Source organism: Mustela lutreola, chromosome 7, assembly GCF_030435805.1.
Source record: "Mustela lutreola isolate mMusLut2 chromosome 7, mMusLut2.pri, whole genome shotgun sequence".
NCBI classification, from domain to species: Eukaryota; Metazoa; Chordata; class Mammalia; order Carnivora; family Mustelidae; genus Mustela; species Mustela lutreola.
This window is the reverse complement of record NC_081296.1, coordinates 4,689,989-4,708,180: the sequence shown is the minus strand read 5'-3', so window position 1 is coordinate 4,708,180 and position 18,192 is coordinate 4,689,989. Positions and strand designations below refer to the sequence as shown.

General features: G+C 64.0%; 1 protein-coding gene across 6 annotated transcripts in view; it reads right to left on the bottom strand.

Annotated features, from left to right (window-relative positions):
- Window positions 1–18,192, bottom strand: part of ARNT2 (aryl hydrocarbon receptor nuclear translocator 2) — a 142,251-nt gene that overhangs the window by 9,344 nt on the left and 114,715 nt on the right. For 4 of the 6 annotated variants that reach the window (XM_059179828.1, XM_059179824.1, XM_059179827.1 and 1 more), the window contains exons 13-17: window positions 10,922–10,994; window positions 10,064–10,187; window positions 7,181–7,280; window positions 4,935–5,073; window positions 4,247–4,412 (exon numbers count right to left, since the gene is read on the bottom strand). In XM_059179828.1, coding sequence (XP_059035811.1) covers window positions 4,247–4,412; window positions 4,935–5,073; window positions 7,181–7,280; window positions 10,064–10,187; window positions 10,922–10,994 — 602 coding nt within the window. The remainder of the gene's footprint in view (window positions 1–4,246; window positions 4,413–4,934; window positions 5,074–7,180; window positions 7,281–10,063; window positions 10,188–10,921; window positions 10,995–18,192) is intronic. The other 2 variants (XM_059179829.1, XM_059179825.1) reach the window with 1 other exon arrangement.

The window sequence follows — 18,192 nt, the reverse complement described above, 5'->3', positions numbered from 1 at the left end:
CCCACTGTCAGGGCCAAGTGGGTGGCCTTTCGGACCAGACTTCAGAACCCAGAGAAGCGTGTGGGTTCCTAGGTGGCAGCAGGGAGGGACGGCATCTTCCTCCCAAGACAGTCGTTCGGCGTCCGAGGCCGTCAGGTCACTTGCTGACGGTTTCCGGTGAGCTTCTCCTGAGGATCCCAGAGCTGCGGGAACTGCTGCTCAGAGGCCTTCTGCGGCCGGGGCACAGTGGGTCTACCCAGGGTGACCCTGATGTGCAGGGGACACGTCTAGAGATACCTCTCGCGATCATAAATGCAAGGGGGCGGGTGGGGGGTGCTGGGGACACAGCTGAACAGCCACACGAACAAGGTAGCTCCTGAGACAGAGAATTAACGTGGCTCAAAACGTCCACAGCACTGACGCTGGGAGGCCTCGTGGACAGAGTCAGCCAAGAGCATCCAAGTGCCAGCTTGTTCTAGAAATGCCTCTGGGTGGGGCTCCTCCACGTCCCCCCGAGGACCCGTTTCCCGTGCTTTCTGCCCAAGACCTCATTCTTCATCGCTAACTGGGAGCGGTGGGTCGGTCTCTGATTCCCTAAATTGCTGGTGAGAAGGCACACGGCTGAGTCGAGGGCAGGGCCTGGAGGTTCGGGGTGTGGTGTCTGCACACGTTCCAGGTCGCGGAGATGCCCACTCCTCCCCCGCCGCCCCTGCCCGGCGTCCCTCCTCTCTCATGCCCCTTCCCGCTGCAAACATCTTCAGACCCTTGTGCAACGACACGTTCTCTCCGTCTCCCTCTCCGAAGCAGGCGTGCAGACGGACAGGGCTCCCTCCGGGAGGGCCGGGGACATGACCGACGCATTTCTTGAGCCTCAGAAAAGACGCTTGCACTCACCCCGTCGTGTTATCTGCTGTGACCCGAGAGGATCTGCACGGACTCGTGCCGGGCATGAGCGGGGTGGGTCGGCTGCCTCTTCCTAAACTGGGACACGCGGAGGCAGGAAGCGATGGCTTGTCCCTGCCTGCCCAGTCTCTGTGTCTGGAAGCGCGTGGGTGAGGCGGTCACGTCATTTAGACCCTGGGCTAGTCCGAGGAGGAGCGCCTGGTCTGCCCTGGCCCCTTGGGCCACTTTCCCTGCGCAGCCGTGTGCTTGGCCCTGCATTTCCCCAAGACACACGGACGCACCGGCAGGCGGGTGGCAGAGATGGAGACGCTGGCATTCAGGGACCTCAGGTCTCGGGGCTCGGCACGTGCTGTGGGTTTACCGCCTCTCGGCTGCACGCTCATCCCTCTTCGCGCTGCCTTGTGGGGTAGGAGCGGCAGGCCGGAAACACGTCTCCCAAACCCGCTGGGCGAGGTTAGACTTTGTCCACTGAAGGTGCTGGAGAGACTCACAGGCACACATGGAAGGGGCTTCTCTCCTGGTTCAGATGTTTTTCTGTCTGCAGCATGGGGACTGGCAGCATGTGGGAGGCCCAGCGGCAGCTCCTGTAGGCTCCGACTGGGGAGCGACCAGCCGAGGCCCCCAGTCCCTGGCCAGTCCACTTACTGCTGCGAGGCTCTGTCCCCCACACAGACACACCTTTGGGGAGGTGGAACCTCCAGGCTTGGAGCAGGAAGCTGCCACACAGGTTCAACTGCCTGTCCTCGCCAGGGCGTTCCGGCAACCCCATTAGCTAAGGGTCATTGTAGGAAGTGCTCCGAGCCCTACGACAGGTGTGGCGTCTGTGCCCTGTCTGCGCCCCGTCAGCCGCACCCTCCCCACCCAGCTGTTAGGAAGCAGCACCTGCACTTGTCAGCCCCTCAGTGAAGTGTTCTAGTCCTGCTTCCAGACTCTCCCTGTCAAATGAGGTAAGACCCGTGGCAAGCCGAAACCGGAACCAGGACTGGAAACACAAATGCATCAGTCACACGGCTCGGGGTCTGTCCACAGCCCCGAAATGGCGGGAGAGCTTTGGTCTGACTCCTGGAAGTCAGGGGAGTGAAAGGAGCCTGCGGCTCACGGAAGGAGCCGGGACGAGGAGGCTGGATGCCTCATTCAAGGAGGGAACCCCATACACCGGCCCCCTCGAGGAGCCCCTGCAGAAGCCCGGGCATGGCCCGTTCCCCTGATGTCAGTCACCCGGGCCCGCACTTGGTGATGGCCGGCTCCCCAGCTCTCCCAGACGCCTGCCTATGAGACAGGGCCGTCGGGGCTCCGGAATCCAGCCCAGGACAGCTCGCTGAGCTGGGTACCGTGGGGGGTTGGGGGCTGGGCCTGCGCACCCTCCGGACCCGACCAGCAGGCCCCACGGCACGGCCATCTCGCTGTGCCCTTGCAGGGGGCACTTGGGTCCCGCGCACGGCGAGGCGGGAGTCCCCTGCCCGCAGGAGCGCGGTTGGCGGGTCTGCGGGCTTGTGTTCACCCAGCGGCTGGCACCATCAGCAGACGCCTCTGCCTCTTCCCCACGCACCCCTTCTCTACCTCTGTCTTCCCTGCACCCTCCCACTGGCTCGGGAGCACGCCCTCGTTCACGAACCACAGGCACACTCTCTTCTCTCCGACCTGACCAACGCCTGCCCCCCACGCCCGCCTCCGCAGACCCCGTTTCCCTGGAGCCCCTTGGAGTCGAGGCTGTTGGTTTTCCACTGGCTGCACGGCCTGCCCTACCCTCTGGGCCCCGCTGCACCACCGTCCCCTCCTCTGCTGGGGTCTCCTGCCACTGACCCACAGCTGTCCTTAGGCAGCCCATGCCCACCAAGACTGGCCCCCACCCCAAGTTCCTCCCTTGCTCCCTGACCTCTTCCCCGGGCCTGGTTTCCAAACACAAGAGACCGCTTCCTCCTGCCCTGCTGGGTCAAGGTCAACAAAGGAGGGCTTGATGGTGAGACTGCAGGAGCCCTGTCCGTGGTCTCCGCGCACTCAGGCAGAGGGGCCCAGCCCCTCATTGGTATGAATCAAGAAACCTCCGCCGGGACACCCAGTCCCCACCTAAGTCCCATGTGCCCCTAACAACAGATCAGACAACAGGGGCAAGCAGAGTCTGGACATAAGGGTACTGTGACCTCTATCTGACCTCACCACGCCTCAGTTTATCTATCTGTGAAATGGGAGAAATCAGGCATCTCCCTCTTCCGGCTGCCGTGAGAGTTATGGGAATTCAGACGTGCCTGTGCCGAGTAGGTCGTGAGCGTCTGGTAAGCACCAACTGTGGTCCTAACTGTCGGCGGGTCCTGTGAATGCTTGGCAGCCAGAGACCAATGGGGGCGTGGCCGCTGTGCCCGGATGGGGACCCTCTCCCATCGGCAGCCGAGGCAAAGACCAGGGGGTAGGGGCTCCCTGGGGGCCAGCGGCTTCCAGAGTCCAGAGGTTTCTGAGTTGGGTGTCCAGCAGGCTAGAACGAGCAAGAGGCCGGAGACCCTTCCCTCCAGAAACGGGGACCATGTGGCTGAGCTCCCGCTGGGGGACAATACTCAGGCTTGGCTTGAAGCCGAGCAGGAAAACGTGCTCCATGTGAATGAACAGGGACACGGCTGGCGAGGAAGTGCTGTGCCCGGGCGGGACAGGGAGCGGCCCGCAGCGGACACTGCGGCTCCCCTGGGCTGACTTGCCAGGTGGAAACCGGGGTGTGCGGGCTCAGCCCCACGCTCGCCTGAGGGCGTCCGTCTTGCAGAGAGACGCCCCGTGAGCCGCGGTGGGTCACAGTGGCCGCCCTGAGAGAGGATGGGCCCCCGCTCAGGAGGCTCAGGGCGCCTGGCAGCCCCTCCCGATTGAGGTGGGGCCCGGGCCCGTCAGACCCACATGGAAGCGGCACCACGGGGGGCGGCACCACGGGGAGCGGCCACCGAACCCCTATGGCCTGAGGTTCTGTGAAGCTGGGAGAGGAGCTCTCACACGGGACGGGATCCTTCCTGGGACGATCAGCTGAGGGGGAACCTTACGGCGTCTCTTATGTACACGACGGACCCACAGAGTTGGCCACCCGGGTGTCTGAAGCAAGACAAGGGCGCTCTGGACATGGGCATGCAAACGTCCTCGCCAAGGCCATAAGGGGTAAAACAGCACTTCGGCACACAGGACCACGGTCCCAGAGCCTTGAACATGACAAAGTTGCCTCACTCAGCCGAGACCCAAGCCCCCAGCGACCGAGGAACACCACGGCACCTGCAAACCCCCAGGCTTGGTCCCCGGGTTCCGGGAGCTCGGGGCTCAGCCCCCCGAACTCAGGACGTTGAGAAAGCGCTTCTGCCAGCTCTCCCGCAGAGTCCTGCCCTGGTTCCCCACCTACCGAACCCTGGCGTCCGGTTGGCGAGACTGGAGTAGGCGTTCCCGCTGGGTGAGGAGGTAGCTGGGCTGGAGAGGGGGCTGTAGGAGGACGGGTCCGCCGGGTAGGTGTGGCTCGTGCCGATCCCAAAGGGAGATGACTGAGTCTTGCCGGACTGCGAAGGGATTTGCTATGATCAGGACACAGCAAAGAGAAGGGAAGCGTCACCAACAGGCCTCTGTCCTGGTCCCCAGGCCGCATGGGCTGACGGCAACTCCCCACGGTTCTCCTGCCCACCTGGGTCCAACCTGGCCCAGCATGTGTGGGTCCAGAAACTGGGGCGGGTCTGGGTGAAGTCACCCCCCGCCCTACAAGGATGGGGTCCTACGGCTTTTGCTGATGAGGGCCTGGTACTACAAACACACAGAGAAGTCCCCTGGGCCACCCGATGCCCATGTCACAGTGCCTACCAGGGAGCGGTGTGTGTCCCGGGGCTGGGGGTCCTCATGCACTCCGGCAGGGGCAGACGGGGGTCCAGAGTGGTGAGGGGGCTCGCTCCTCACAGAGTGTCTGTGGATCTGCCCTGTCCCCCAGCTTCCCGTCCACGGCAGGACTCTGGCCGCGGAAAGCGCACGGGACTCTGCTGTTGGGCCCCTCCCGGGTGCTCTGACCCGCCTGGACCTGGGAACATCTCCCTCCCCGGAGCCCCTACCTGTCCGGGAAAGGGTGGCCGGCTCCCTGTCCAGGCCACCTGACTCTGGTTCAGCTGCCGGGAGATCTGGGACATGTTCTGGCCGGTTGACGAGGAGGACTGGATGTCATTCACGCCAGGCACATGGACCACGTTAGAGCTGGAAGGGATGAGACGGCGTTCATCCCGAGGAGACGCCTCAGCCCTACGCAGGCCCCCGGGGGCACCCCCTGTTGGCTCGCAGCAGTCACCTCTGTCCGTCAGTCTCTCTCTCTAGCATAGAACACGCCGGGACAAGGCGGCCCACGCGTGGCCAGCGCCCGGGTGCTCCTCCTCGCCCCTGGGACCCTCTCGGTGTCACCTCTGTGGCCTGCCTCGTGCTCCCCCCGGACCCTGGGCCCCACTCTCTCCTCCGAGCCGCCCACCCCATGTCTCCGAGGGAGAAGCTCCTCAGCGTGAAAATCAGCCTCAGTGCGGACCCAGGGCCTTATGTGCTGGTTAATGCGTCCCCCTGGGGCGCCTACGGGCTCTGGACTGTGGGACTGGGCCGCGGGCTATCAAGGGGCTGGTCTTGAACAGGACAACCTGTCGGGGGACACCCCATCTGGAGGATGCTGTGGGGAGCCGGCCCCCACCGCCTTGTGTCTCCCACGTCCTCCAGTCAGTACGGGGCACAGGCTGGTAAGTCCCAGGTGCCTCTGTGCCCGGCCCCCTGCAGGTGCCGCCTCTGACCTGCCGTCTGGGCTCCCAGGCCAGCGGCACACCCTGCCGCCCGCAGCGTTTTCCAGCCGTGGCGATGCTACAGTACCCCCAACACACGCGCGATAAAGGGGGGAGGTGGGAGCTTCCGTTTGGCTTCATGCCCTTCGTCCTGGAGCAGCTCAGGGCGGGGCAGCGCTGCGGGCCAGGAGGGAGCCAAGGCTGGGGGACCGGGCTGACCGTGGTTTAAAGAAAGGCAGCGTACGGGCCGGCAGAGAAAAGTGGGTACGGGCTTACTGCATGTGTTATCATAGTTGTTCCGTGCTCTCCGGTCCCTCGTCAGATAGGGACGCTCCAAGTGTGTCTGTGCCTCCTTGTCCCAGCCACCCCCAAGCGCACAGCATTCCCCTGCCGCCACCCCTCCCTCAACATAAGGGCCCTTCCCCACCCTCCCTCCTGATGAGCCGGCGGCCTCGGAAAGCCTCTGCCGATCCTGTTCTCTGTGGGCCGGGGTCTCTCCCCACACGCTCAGCCCTCACGTCCTCCTGGGGCACTGGCGGACGAGGGCCGGACCCTGTGCCCAGCAAGCCCGTGCCCGGCACTCCCCAGAGCCCCCAGGGACGCCTGCCTCAGTGCACACAGGTGGGTCATGGCTGCCAGGCCCACGGCTGCCAGGCCCACGGCTGGGCTCAGCGTGAGGACGCGCTCAGGGGCCTGCGGTGACATCGCTCTGCCAGAGCTCGGGCGCCAGACCTCCGACAGCCACACCCACCCCGCGCCCTCCCCACGCCCGCCAGCCTGGGCCCCTCACATTGACAGGAAATCCGGCTCACGGCCTGGCCTAGCAGCTCCCCGACATCCATCTCTCCTCCCCTCTCCCTCCGTCTGTCCTTCCCTCCTGCCCTTCCACAGACGAGCAGCGAGAGAGGCTTTCCCGATGCCGGACTGTGCGCAGGGGCCGCCGTCCCGCCCCTTCCCCGCACAGCCAGCTGGCCACGAGCCGGCCTCTCCTCCGCCACTGCCCTCCGACTCCTGTTTCCATGACAACAGCCTCACCCCGGCTCAGCGTCTGCAGCGCGACCGCGTGTCCTGTGAACCGCCAGCACCTCCCTTGCCACGTCGCCCCCCGGACCACGCCCCTCTTCCCCTCCGGCCCTCCGCGTGGCATTCAAGGCCTCCGCAGCCTCCTCCGGCTTCGCCCAGACCCCGAGCCTCTCCCTGCCTGCGGCCTCCCAGGCCTCACTCAGCGCGTTCCGGAGGCGGTCCCTCTGCGCCCCCAAGGGGCCACGTGACCTTTGCTCCCAGGCTCGGCTCACAGTCGGCCAGGCCTTCCCCGCTCTGTTCCCATTCCCAACGGCCCCCTCCTCACCTCCAGCCTCCACCCCTCCCCGCTGCCTCCGTCCAGACGGAGGATCTGGCAGCTGGGGTCGGGGTCGGGAGCACCCGATGAGCCGGGGCAGGTTGGTGAGGACGGCACGGCAGCCGCTCCCTGGGGGACCCCGCCTCATCCTGCAGGCCCCAGACCAGAGGTACTGCCATGGGCCCCAGCACCCCCACCCAGTACGTACCTGAAGGCCTTCCCAGAGTGCCCCGGGGGGAACGGGCTGCCCTGGGAGTAGATCTGCTGTGTCCCGGCCGCAGGCGCTGAGCTCATCATCTTCTTGTCCGCTAGAAGAGCACAGCGAAGTCACGCTCAAGGGCTCCCCGTCCTCCAGACCACGGCACGGGCACCCGGGGGGCAGGTGCGGGGCTGGGCGTCCCCAAGCAGGACAGACCCATCCCGGCTGCCCGTCCACGTGTGCCTGCCCCGCCCTCGCCTCCACGCCCTCCGTCTCCCGGGGCCTTCCGTGTGCCCAGGAGGGCGCTGGGCTGTCCTCTAGCACTGAGGCCTGGCCATGCGCCCCGGAAAGCAGGCCCGTTCCAAGACTTGGGAAGATAGAAAGGACCAGTGGACGTTCTTCCTCAGACACGGCTACTGACTCCTTCCACGCCGTGGAGGAAACACAGAACCGTGGCTCGGAGGAGGCGTGCCGGAGTTCAGAGCCCAGCTCTGCCCTATGATGGGGCAGGGGGGTTGGACATGTTTGTTCTAGAGCCTCTTGCTGCCCTACGACGTCAAAACTCCTGCGCCCGTTGCTCCCACGACCCCTGGCAGCCCACCCACAAGACACGGCACCAAAGGACGTCAACGTTAGTTATGTGGCAAGGATGTGGGGCCTACGCAGACCCCTCCCCTGTACCTGTCTCTGGCTGGTGGGGGATCCCCCTGGGGTGCACACGAGCAGCGATGGACGCTAAGGGTCGGGGGCTTGCAGCCGAGGGGAAGGCGCCGGCGGCCATGTGCTGAATCTCCCACGCGTGCAAACCTCCCCTGTGACGTTTTGTCACGCTGAAGCCCTGAGCAGTTTCCCTGGTCCGTTCCCTTTGCTGGGACGACAGGGCGCCCGGAGGAGACACCGACAGGGCGGAAGGGCCCGGCCTCTTGGTGTGCATTTCCGAGCGGTCCGCAGGCTCGAGTCTTGCAGAGGAAGACGCAGCTCGCGGTCCCGGGGAGCGGCGCCCGAGGGACTTCTCGTGACTTTTCACTTAAGGTAAGCGATCCTTCTCACGTATTCTGAGTGGTTTGGGTCAACGAGAAGCACATTTTTTCCTAACTGCTCCGAAACATTTGTAGGCCACAAAATTGTACGGAAAGTCTTGGTTTTATTATTCGATCTTCTATAGTTTCCTTCGTGTTGTGACTTTGATCTGCCTGATGTGTCGGAGATGAAGAAATGCACCTTGAGGTCTCCCGCCGCAACCTGGCTTTATCGGATTTTCGTGGATTTCCAGTTACTCTATCCCACGTTCTAGGGCTCACGATACACGCACCGCCCCGTCAGGTCACGGTGTAGAGCAGCGCTCGGGCGACGGTGCCTTCCGGGGTCCGCGGGCACCAGGCCCCCACCCCTCCGCGCCGCAGTTCACCACGTGAGGTTGGACACGGCCCTTTGGGCAGCGCGTGACCCGGGAGCTGCCGTCGGGTCCTTGGACACCCATGGATTCTACCATCATGACATTCAGACTTTCTCATGATTTCACTTTCCCCCCAAGTGTTTTGCAATTTGCTAAAAACGTCCTCATCTTTTCTTGGAAGCGAGACTTCCTGCCTTCTTTTCTCTTGCCTCCTTTCAAGAGTGGCTATTTTTGAACACCCTGGAAGCTTTGTGGCTCTAGAAATATCAGAGGAAAAAAACATACAGGCCAACGAGAAATTCTGTTTATGACCCTAACCCAAGATGTGCCCGGGTCTTTGCCGAATCCATTGGGTTCTGGTTTTTCCGCATCTTCTGTATCTTCTGGCAATTTGTATCCTGGTCGTCGGGGTTCCTGGCGTCCCCTTCGCACTCCTGCTTTCTCAGCCCGCCCCTTCCACCCCCGCGTTCTGTGTTCTGATTCACCCCATAGACAAGCCCAGTCCCTGGCAAGCCATGCGCTCGGGAGCTCTGGGTCGATTGTGCGTGTCCGGGGGTGTCGACCTGCGGCCTCCCATGTGCGGGCGCAGCCTGGCGGCTGGACACGTGGGGGCTCTCCCGTTCTCCTTGTCTGCCAACTCTCCCCCTTCGGTCACCTACATGGGAATGTGTCTTGTCTGTGTCACACCACAACTTCACGTGGATTTCCTAGAAACGCTGCAGGGTCTGATCCGACGCCTCAGGCTTCTCTGGGGGGAAGAGAAAACTTTGAGACGTGCTACTGTTTGCTTTCTTCTCTGCCAACATCAAGAGCCCCTGATGAAGGTGGGCAGTGTGTCGGGGCCCACAGGTCACTGCGCCCCACGGGTCAGCATGCGTGGCCCTCGTGGGAGACGGTGCTGCCCCTTCCTCGGCTGCACAGCGGCTGGTCACAGCGGGAATGACGGCCCCGTCGGCAGCACACGTGCGGACGCCAGGGGGGCTGAGTCCGGTCTTCCCTCGGCTTCTCTCCTCAGCGGACGCCCACTGCACTGCAACTCGCAGAAATTCCTTGACTCCCACAAAACGGGATCCTTCTGCTGAATTTTGGAACGACACAGACCTTTCCAGATTGTGTATTTTGCTGACCTTAATGGTAATCTGACCGGAAGGGGCAACGGCACTCACGGGCGTCACAGGACAGCTCGATCCAGTATGCGCCACTTTCTCCGGCGACGGCGCTGACGGAGGCGGAGGCCACTCGATGACCGCGACTGAGCGACCACTGGGCGTCCACGTGCCATTTGTTTCCAACCCTCGCATGCAGGAGGCGTGCGGTCTGGGGCCCCAGGGAAGGGGCGAGCGGGGGGCAAGGGTCCACCGGGCTCCTGTTCTGGGGCTCTTGCACACGGAAAACCCACCCGCGGGGGCCTCTCTGGCGGGGGCATCTCCCCATGGCCCGGCCGCAGCGCCCCGCCCCCCACCCCCGCCAGGCCCCCGCGCCGTCGGGAAACTTACATGCACCGATCCCCGCAAACATCTCAGCGAACCGGGGGTCCCTTTCCTGGGAGAAGATGGCATCCGCCTTTTCCACAGACTTCCCGGCTTCATGAACGCCAGCCGGCAGGTTGGGGACGGGAACCTGTTTGCGCATGAAAACACGACCGTGTCCCACGTGTGAGACACAGAACGTCACCTCCGAGGGGTCCCCTCCTTCCTGCCTCACTGACACTTCGGGCTGGACGGTTTTACAGGTGGGGGGTGTGGGGGCTTTTCTGTTGACAGAGGCTGAGGACAGTCGGGGTGGGGGTGTGACCTGGAGGTCACGGAAAGGATGACGGGGTCACACCGATCACTTCTACAAAGTTACATAATAATCCGCGTAGGCTAAAGCCCAGGACGCGTGTGGTTTCCCGAGGAGGCCCGCTCTCCGACGCAGCAGGAAAGGCCGAGGGAAGAGGAGGGGACAAGGGAGACGGGGGGGCAGCGCAGGGAGAGGGGGCTCAAGGCAGGACCAGGCGTGGGAGCAGACGGGCACTGGACCAAAGCAGGACAGACGGCTGGGCAGGGGAGGGCTGACAGGGTCCGGAGCTGCCTCCACCGACTTCCTAGTTTGTGAGACGGCGTCCGGAAAGCTACCATGGGCCCCGCCATCTCCGTACTGGCCCAAACCTGCCACCCGGGCTTCACGGGTCCTGCCTCCTTCATGGGCCAGTTCTGCAGAAGGGTCACGGGAGACCCCCAGGGGAGCGAGGCCCCTGCACCGAGTGGCTGGACAGAATAGTTGCGCCTGCAGGGGGTGGCGGTGGGGGAATCAAGCTAAGGGTTGAGCGCAGTCCCCGGTCCCTGGGCTGCACACAGTTCCCAGGAGCTCACCTGCGATAAGTCGTAGGACGACAGCCCGTCCCGCTGGTGCACTTCCAACTCCGCTTGCTGCTGCTGGAGCTGCCTGAGGGACAGGAAGGCAACAGTGTCCCCAAGGATGGGCGTGGCACCCGTGGGGCAGGACCAGAGCCCGCCCCGAGCCCCACACTGCAGAGGAGACACCCGATGGACCCCTAGACGGGTTCAGTTTTTATTTACTTTATTTTATGAAGACTCTTTAATGCCTCAAATCAAGACCTCAAGCTCTGTACCAGAGGCTGCCTGCATGCAGGAAATAAATTCTGGTTTAAGATTTCTTTGTGTGCAGGTGAAAACACTGCAGGACACATTCCGATCGACCCAGAAACTCCGGTGACTCTGGACTCCCGCAGCGTTACTGTCCCCCACATGAGTGCAGAGCGGCTGCTGGGGCCCGCCGGCCTGCGGACGTGAGTTTACGGAGCCTGGACCTTGCCCGGCACACGGCACACCCCAAGCTGCTCCTTTGGAGACAGAAAGAGCCTCCTTATAGAAAACGGCTACTTTATGTTTCAGATGATGGAAACCGTGCTCCTTCCAAGGGGCAGCGAGCCCAACAGCAGTTCAGAGCCTTAAAATAGGGGGGGGGGGTACAACAGTGTCGCTTCCAACTCTAAACGCCAACAAGAATGAGAGGCGAACGGCGATCAGCCAAGTACTGACCAACGTCACACACCCCCGTGCCCGGGGTCAACGGGGAGGTCGCGAGGGACCGTGAGAGCGTAAACACGCAGGCACGACACAGAGACACAGAGACTCATAGAATCGGCGGGCACTGGAGCCGCGTCCACCGGTCGGACAGCGAGTAAGCGCGCGTCGGAGCAAAGTCATAGACGCGTCTTCACGACCAGGCGGGTGAACCACGCTGAGCGCGCTGGCCTGGAGCGGAAAGGCCACACCCGCTGGGAAGTGCGCAGCTCACGGCCTTCCTGGCGTCTCTAGCAGGTCCGTGACACGTCCACTCCTCCGGGAGTCGCCGGCTGCTGGGGCTTCTGCAGGGATGTACCCAGCGGCCGGAGACGAGCAGTGTCTACACGGAGTTGGCGGCGAGAGTGCAGTGACCGTGTGGATGTGTCTGTCGATTCACGGAGCGTGTGCTCCCGGCTGTCCCACGGCTGCTGCTGCGAGGACCATCATGGACGCAGGAAGGTACGGTCCGAGCATGTGGATGAGCTCAGGACAAAATCTGTGCGCTGGGACTATGGCCACGGGCAGCACGTGGCCCACGTGGCGAACAAAATTTGGAGAATGTCTCTTCTGTGTTTGCGTGAACTGGCCAGACTTCCCTTATCCGTGTCGCCATGTGTTTCGAAGCCAGAGTGATCTGCGTGGTCCCTTCTGAACACTTGGGAGGTGCGGGTCGTCTCCCCCGCGCCAGCCCCATGCTCTGAGCCTGGAGGCAGGGGAGGAAGCCCTCAAAGATGCCATCCCCTCTGCTGGGGGCCGGAGGCACAGGGGCTGTGGTGAAGGGCAAGTCTGCCAGCGAGCCCAGAAGTCAAATGCAGGGAGAGCAGGAGCCTGCAGAGGAGCGTCCCTGCAGAGGGGGTCCTGTGGGGGGTCCTGTGGGGGGTCCTGCTCCGGAGGAGGCCATGTGGTCTGGCCAAGGGGAGCTGCTGACTGCAGCAGGCCAGCAGGAAGGACACCTCTATCCTCTGCACACTTACCCCAGGCCCCTGTTCTTAAGGCAACTCTCGCTGGGCTCACACAGAGCCCCGAGCCCTCCCCGAGGATGTCTGCCGAACTCCCTTCACAACAGAGCGCATGGAGGCCTGGAGAAGTGGGGTGCGCAGAGAAGCCCCAGTGCTCTGAAGAGGGTTTGGGGCAGTGGCCACCTCATGGCATGGAGGACACCCCACCGGGGGGAGGCAGCCCCTGGCGAGCCACTGTGCTGGCCGGCGACGAGACTGGTGGGACATGTGGCCGGCCGGGAGCCTGGCCTCAGCGGCAGCTGTGCTCCTCCAGCCCTGGGACAGGGGAGCTCCCAGACTCTCACCCCGCTGCCCCCAGCCAGTCTCTCCAGTGGCCGGACAGCTGGAGGCCCAAGGAGAAGGGGCGTACACCATCCTGTCCACAAAGGTTAACAGCAGCTTGCGGACATCCAGGCGCCCTGAGGCTGTGGGAGGTGTAGACGGAGAACGCTAGGCTGTGTAGGTCCAGGGGCGGCTGTCCGGATGGCTGACCACTTCCACTCCCCGAGCAGAGCAAGAGCCGGTCCACAGCACCCAAGACAAGGCCAGTCTCGGCTTCCCTCCTCTGCTGGGGAGCTCACTGCGTCCCGCGGCAGCCGCTCCCTCCTTTGCAGAGCTGGTTGTGAAAATCTGTGCCGCAAACAGCCCGAGTCCACGTCCTGCCACTCCCACCACCGAGAAACACAACATAAACCAAATTCTGTCCCTGAACTCTTCTCCAGCGGCCAGAGAGAGGACAGTGTGGACACCACTCACCCCCGCACTGCACCCTTCACGTGTGGCCCCCCCAGGAAGACCTCTCAGAAGACGACCTCACTGGGGGACCCCTGACCAGTGTATTTAGATCCAGCCCGGGTAGGCTGCCTGTCCCGGGAAGCCACTGAAACGTCCACACCAGGCTCTGGGTTAGACCCAGAGGAGAGGACGGGACGTGCAGACCCACGTGGTAGGGGTCCTCAGAGTGTGGACAGGGTCTGGGAGGACAGCGGGCAGGACGTGTGCTGTGGCCGGTGCGGGAGAACAGGTGGCTTGTCTCTCGCCCTGGGGGCGAGAGCCCCGGGGAAAGGTGAGCCAGAAAACACGGCGCGTTCCCCCAGGCCGTCTGCACCCACACCCGCAACACCTGGGAACAGGGGCACTGAAAAGGATTTTTAACTGCTATTTCCAAGTATTTTAAAAGAACATAACGATCTGTAGAAAAATCACAACTTTCTCTCTCTCCTTATTCTCACTCCAGGGTTTTACTATTCTGGCTACACCCGGGGCAGCACCCATGTCACTCACTCGCAGGGCCCTGAAGCCTGAAGCCTGAGCACAGAGTTCACGGCTGGCCCCGGCCATACCGTCCTCCGTCCGCAGCCTGCCCATTTCATGGATGCAGAATGTGGGGCACAGAGTCCTGAACACGTGCCCGGGACAGTGCACGCAGCACTCAGACCCGTCTACGGACTCCACACTCCGTCCCACGACGTAACAAGGACCGTCACCCCACGTCTTCCATTCCGGAGCGGCAGAAGGGAGAGCAGAGCTGTGCTCCGGGGCTTGTGGGACCAGTGAATGCCTCTCTCCTCCGTCTCTCTCCTCCTCCACAACTTTCCCAGAGCCCAGGCTTCAGCCCACCTGCGCTTGTCCAAGGAGCACCGGCCGCTCCCGCCTGTGGCCAAGCCCATGTCCCACGAGGGCACAGACTATCGGGGAATGGGCAAGACCACGGAGTGCGGCTGTGTGCCGGGTGCTCCCCTGTAGGTCTGTGCCGCAGGGAGGAAGGGCCCGCACCTCCGCTGTGTACGAGGGCACCAGCAAGGGCCACGGGCACGCGGGTGGGAGCTTGCTCTCTGCTCTGTCCCCTTCTGGGCCCGAGGAAGCTCCTTCCAGGGGGAGGTAGGAACCATGGTCTCTGGCATGGCCAGCAGGTCCCCAGGGGTCTGACCGCGCCCCTGTGGTCCGGACACAGCCGCCCCATCCGGCTGACTTTGGTCTCGGTGCCCATAGTGGCACACCCGCGGAGGAAATGCTGACTCGCAGGCGCCCGTCCTGGGAAGAAGTCTGATGGGCTTCCTTGGACATTTCACGGCAATGGAATAAAAATAAACTTGGGTAGGTCTGCAAATTCCAGGGGGGCGGGGGAGGATGTGGCTGCTCCGGGCTCCACCAACAGCACGTGCGGGGGACCCTGCTGCCCACCTCCCCGTCTGCTGGGGACGGGAGCCGAGGATCCCACACCAGGGCCGTCAGGCCCGGGCTTTCCGTCAGCGCGGCCTCCCTGCGGCAGAGGTGTCGGGGGCTGGCCGAGGCGGCGGGGACGGCCGGCGCTCCCCGGGACAAAGGGCCTTCCTCAGCCTGAGCAAGAGAGCGACCCGCCACCACGGTGTCAGACGCAGCAGAGACCACAGCTCTGGGAGAGCCGGGATCTGGCGAGGAGCCCTGGGGCTCCTGAGCCCGACCGACTGGAGTGAGGCTCACTGTGCCTGCCACTGACTGAGCGCCGTCTGCACGCCCACCGGCAGGACCCCGAGTGCCCGTCCTGGGGTTTGGAGTTGATTCTACGGAGGAGTGGCGGGAGCGTGTGTTGGCGACAGCTCCTGGGCCACGTGGGCGGCTCGGTGTGGGCTGGACGGAAGGCAGGGCGAGCTGGTCAGGAAGGGGATGGAGGATGCCCCGGCACAGGGCAGAGGTCTCCGCGGGGCACTGGGGAAGAGGCAGGGGAGGAGGAGATGGCCCAGAGAGGCTCCCAGACAGAAGCCGTGGGGCCCCGTTCTCTGCCAGGTCGTCTGCCGCAGGTGCCTGGGAGGCTGAGACGGGGGACAAGTCCCAGGCTGGGGCTTGGTGACTGGGAGCGCGGGCCCGTCCCTGGCTAAGGTCTGCGGAGATGAGGAAGGTCACCCGCTCTCACAGCCCACTCCAGGCTCCAGTCTCCTGTAGTCCTGGGGGGCGGGGGTTGCTGCACTGGGTGGGCTCCACTGAGCACGTGCGGACAGACGGCCGGCGGGGGGCGAGGGACGCCACACGACCGGATGTAGTGGGGGCCTGAGGAAGTGCGCAGACCAGCACAGAGAGCAATCGTGGTGACGAAGACCAACGGTGGCCTTGGAACAAGACCGTCAGGACCTGCCAAGGGAGAGCTTCACAAGACCCTGAAGACGAGCCGGCACCGGCACCGGCCCGCTGCTACCTCGCGTGTGTGCAGAAGCACCAGCCCCTGCTCAGAGCCCACGCTATGTCCCCACAAGACAGACTCAGCCCCGAGCACATGCACCGCCCGGACACGGGTGCTGTGAGCAGACAAGACCCCGGGCTGTGCCTCCTGCCCTTCTCCCTCCGATGCCACGGGAGCCAGCGCAGAGGGCACAGAGACCTTCCTCTCGGCAGCCTCGCACACAGGCTAAGCACGGCACACTCCGTTCTCCAGGCGGTTCCTTCCACACACTCCTGCCCGAAGGCAGCATGCCTTTCTCGCCCTGAGCATGAGCACAGACGGACCTTCCTGTGGCAGTGAGTCTGCCTGCTGCCAGCCGAGCCCAGCCAACACGTGCTGCAGGCCGCGGGCTCGCCTCCTGGTCGTCACTGCCCTCTGCTGCCCGCAGCGGACATCTCCCGCCACCGTCACCAGGAAAAGGTCGCCGTCAGGTCTGAGGGGGCGTTCTCATCCCCTCCAACCCCACGGAGCTGCCCAGAGAAGCTGCCCTGAGACACGGGACACAGCCCGTTGGCCCTGGGCCCCTGCCTCCGAGCTCACAGCAGAGCCTCTGTGGTCCCTGAGGAGGTCCCACCTGTCCTTCTGGGCCCTGGGGCAGCACAACCCATGGGAAGGCGGAATTGGAGGCTGTGGGCGGATGTGCTCCCTCTCTGGCCCTGCGTCCTCACCACGTGCCTCTGTCCAGGGAACACGGCCCCTCCCTGGTGATGGGCACCCCATGCGTCCTGGAGCCTGCCCCGGGCCCGCGTCCTCCTGAGGGGCTCTGGGAGCACCCGTTGCCAAGAGTATCCAGCCCAGATGGTTGACACCCGTACAAACATGGGCCTCAATGAGGAACGGTAGAAAGTAGAACAGAAATAAAAACCCAGGAAGGGGGGCTTCACCTGCCCTCTGACCCAAATCAAGAGGACTCTGCCGGATGCCTGGCTAGGATCGGGTCTGAACCCCACGAGGCCCAGATGTGCTGCAGAGCTGACTCGTGCCCGGGCCAGCCTCGGGTCTGAGAGCAGGGTGAGGGCTGTCCCCACGATGGCGTGGGACAACTCTCATCACCTAGGGGGGACAGCCCTCGGCCCCCACAAGCCAGGTAGCAGGCACCCGGCAGCACACAGGTGTGAGGGGACGAGAGGCAGCAGGGTAGTGGGTGACGAGGCTGCATCAGAGACCAGGCGGCTCTCCCCAACCCCCCCAGCCAGTAAGCTGACATGAGAATGAAGGTTCTAGAACTGCGTCTAGGGCCCCGTGTACTAGACAGGCTTGCCTGTCTGCACGACCGACGGTGGCAGCTGATGTGGCTGCAGAAGGACCAGGACAGAACGTACCAGCGACAACGTGAGCAGACACTGACCGAGCCAAGCTGGTGTCCTCCCCCCGGGGCTCCCACTGCCCCCACCAGCTGCTCCCAGGCCGGGAGCACACAGTCACCTCAGCCCTGAGACCCTGGGGGGAGACGGGCCCGGGGCTGCAGCTGCCTCTCCACTCTCTCAGCAAGGACCCTCCTCCCCACATGGAGAAGGCTGGGGAGTGACAGACCCTGGTCATACCGAGTTTACCACGTAGCTGCAGGACCCTCTCGGACACGGGGGAAACACAGCCTGATCCGTGGCTGCCGTGCACACCCGCTCTTCCTACAGCCTGGAACGGCGCGGCTGGAAGACTGAGAAGAGCCACGGTGCCAGGCAGGCCAAGGCAGGAAGAGCAGAGGGACACGAGGGGGTCACTCAGTTTGGGGGAATGAACAGTGATGATCTGCCCGATCACTATGGCCACTGGGAAAGCGAGTGAGCAGAGTTGGGGGCCAAGGCCAGGCTGTGAGGGGGACAAGGGGATGGGGCCCCAACCGAGGGCTGGCAAGGCCGGCTGGCAGAGAGAGCCTGGAGGGCCAGGGAGACCTGGAGCTCCCCGTTCGGGAAGCCGGAGCCGGAGCCGGTGCCGAGTCTCAGGAGGAGCCTGTGGCAGGGCCTGGAGAGGAGCGTGGCCCACAGGAAAGGGAGGATGTGCTGGGAGGGCCCGATCGGCTCCGGGGACCCTCATTCCTGCCACCAGGAGGAGGCAGCATGATCTGCGCGGAGCCTGAAGAAGCAAGTGCACCTCCAGAGCCTACAGCGGGTAGGGGTGGCCCGGGAGGAGCGAACCGGGACACGGTGGCAGGCGCTACTCTGCGCACCGACACGGTTCCGGTCAGCCGCGGCCGGCCCCACACGCCAGGTCCAGCCCCGGGCCTGCCATCCCCCCCACGGCTTCACACGCATCGTCCACATGCAGGACCCGGGCACCAGGCTATTCTCCCCACTTTCCAGACAAGGCACCTGAGCCTCGGACGACACAGCAACCCGTCCAGCGGGGGCCGGCATCAAAAC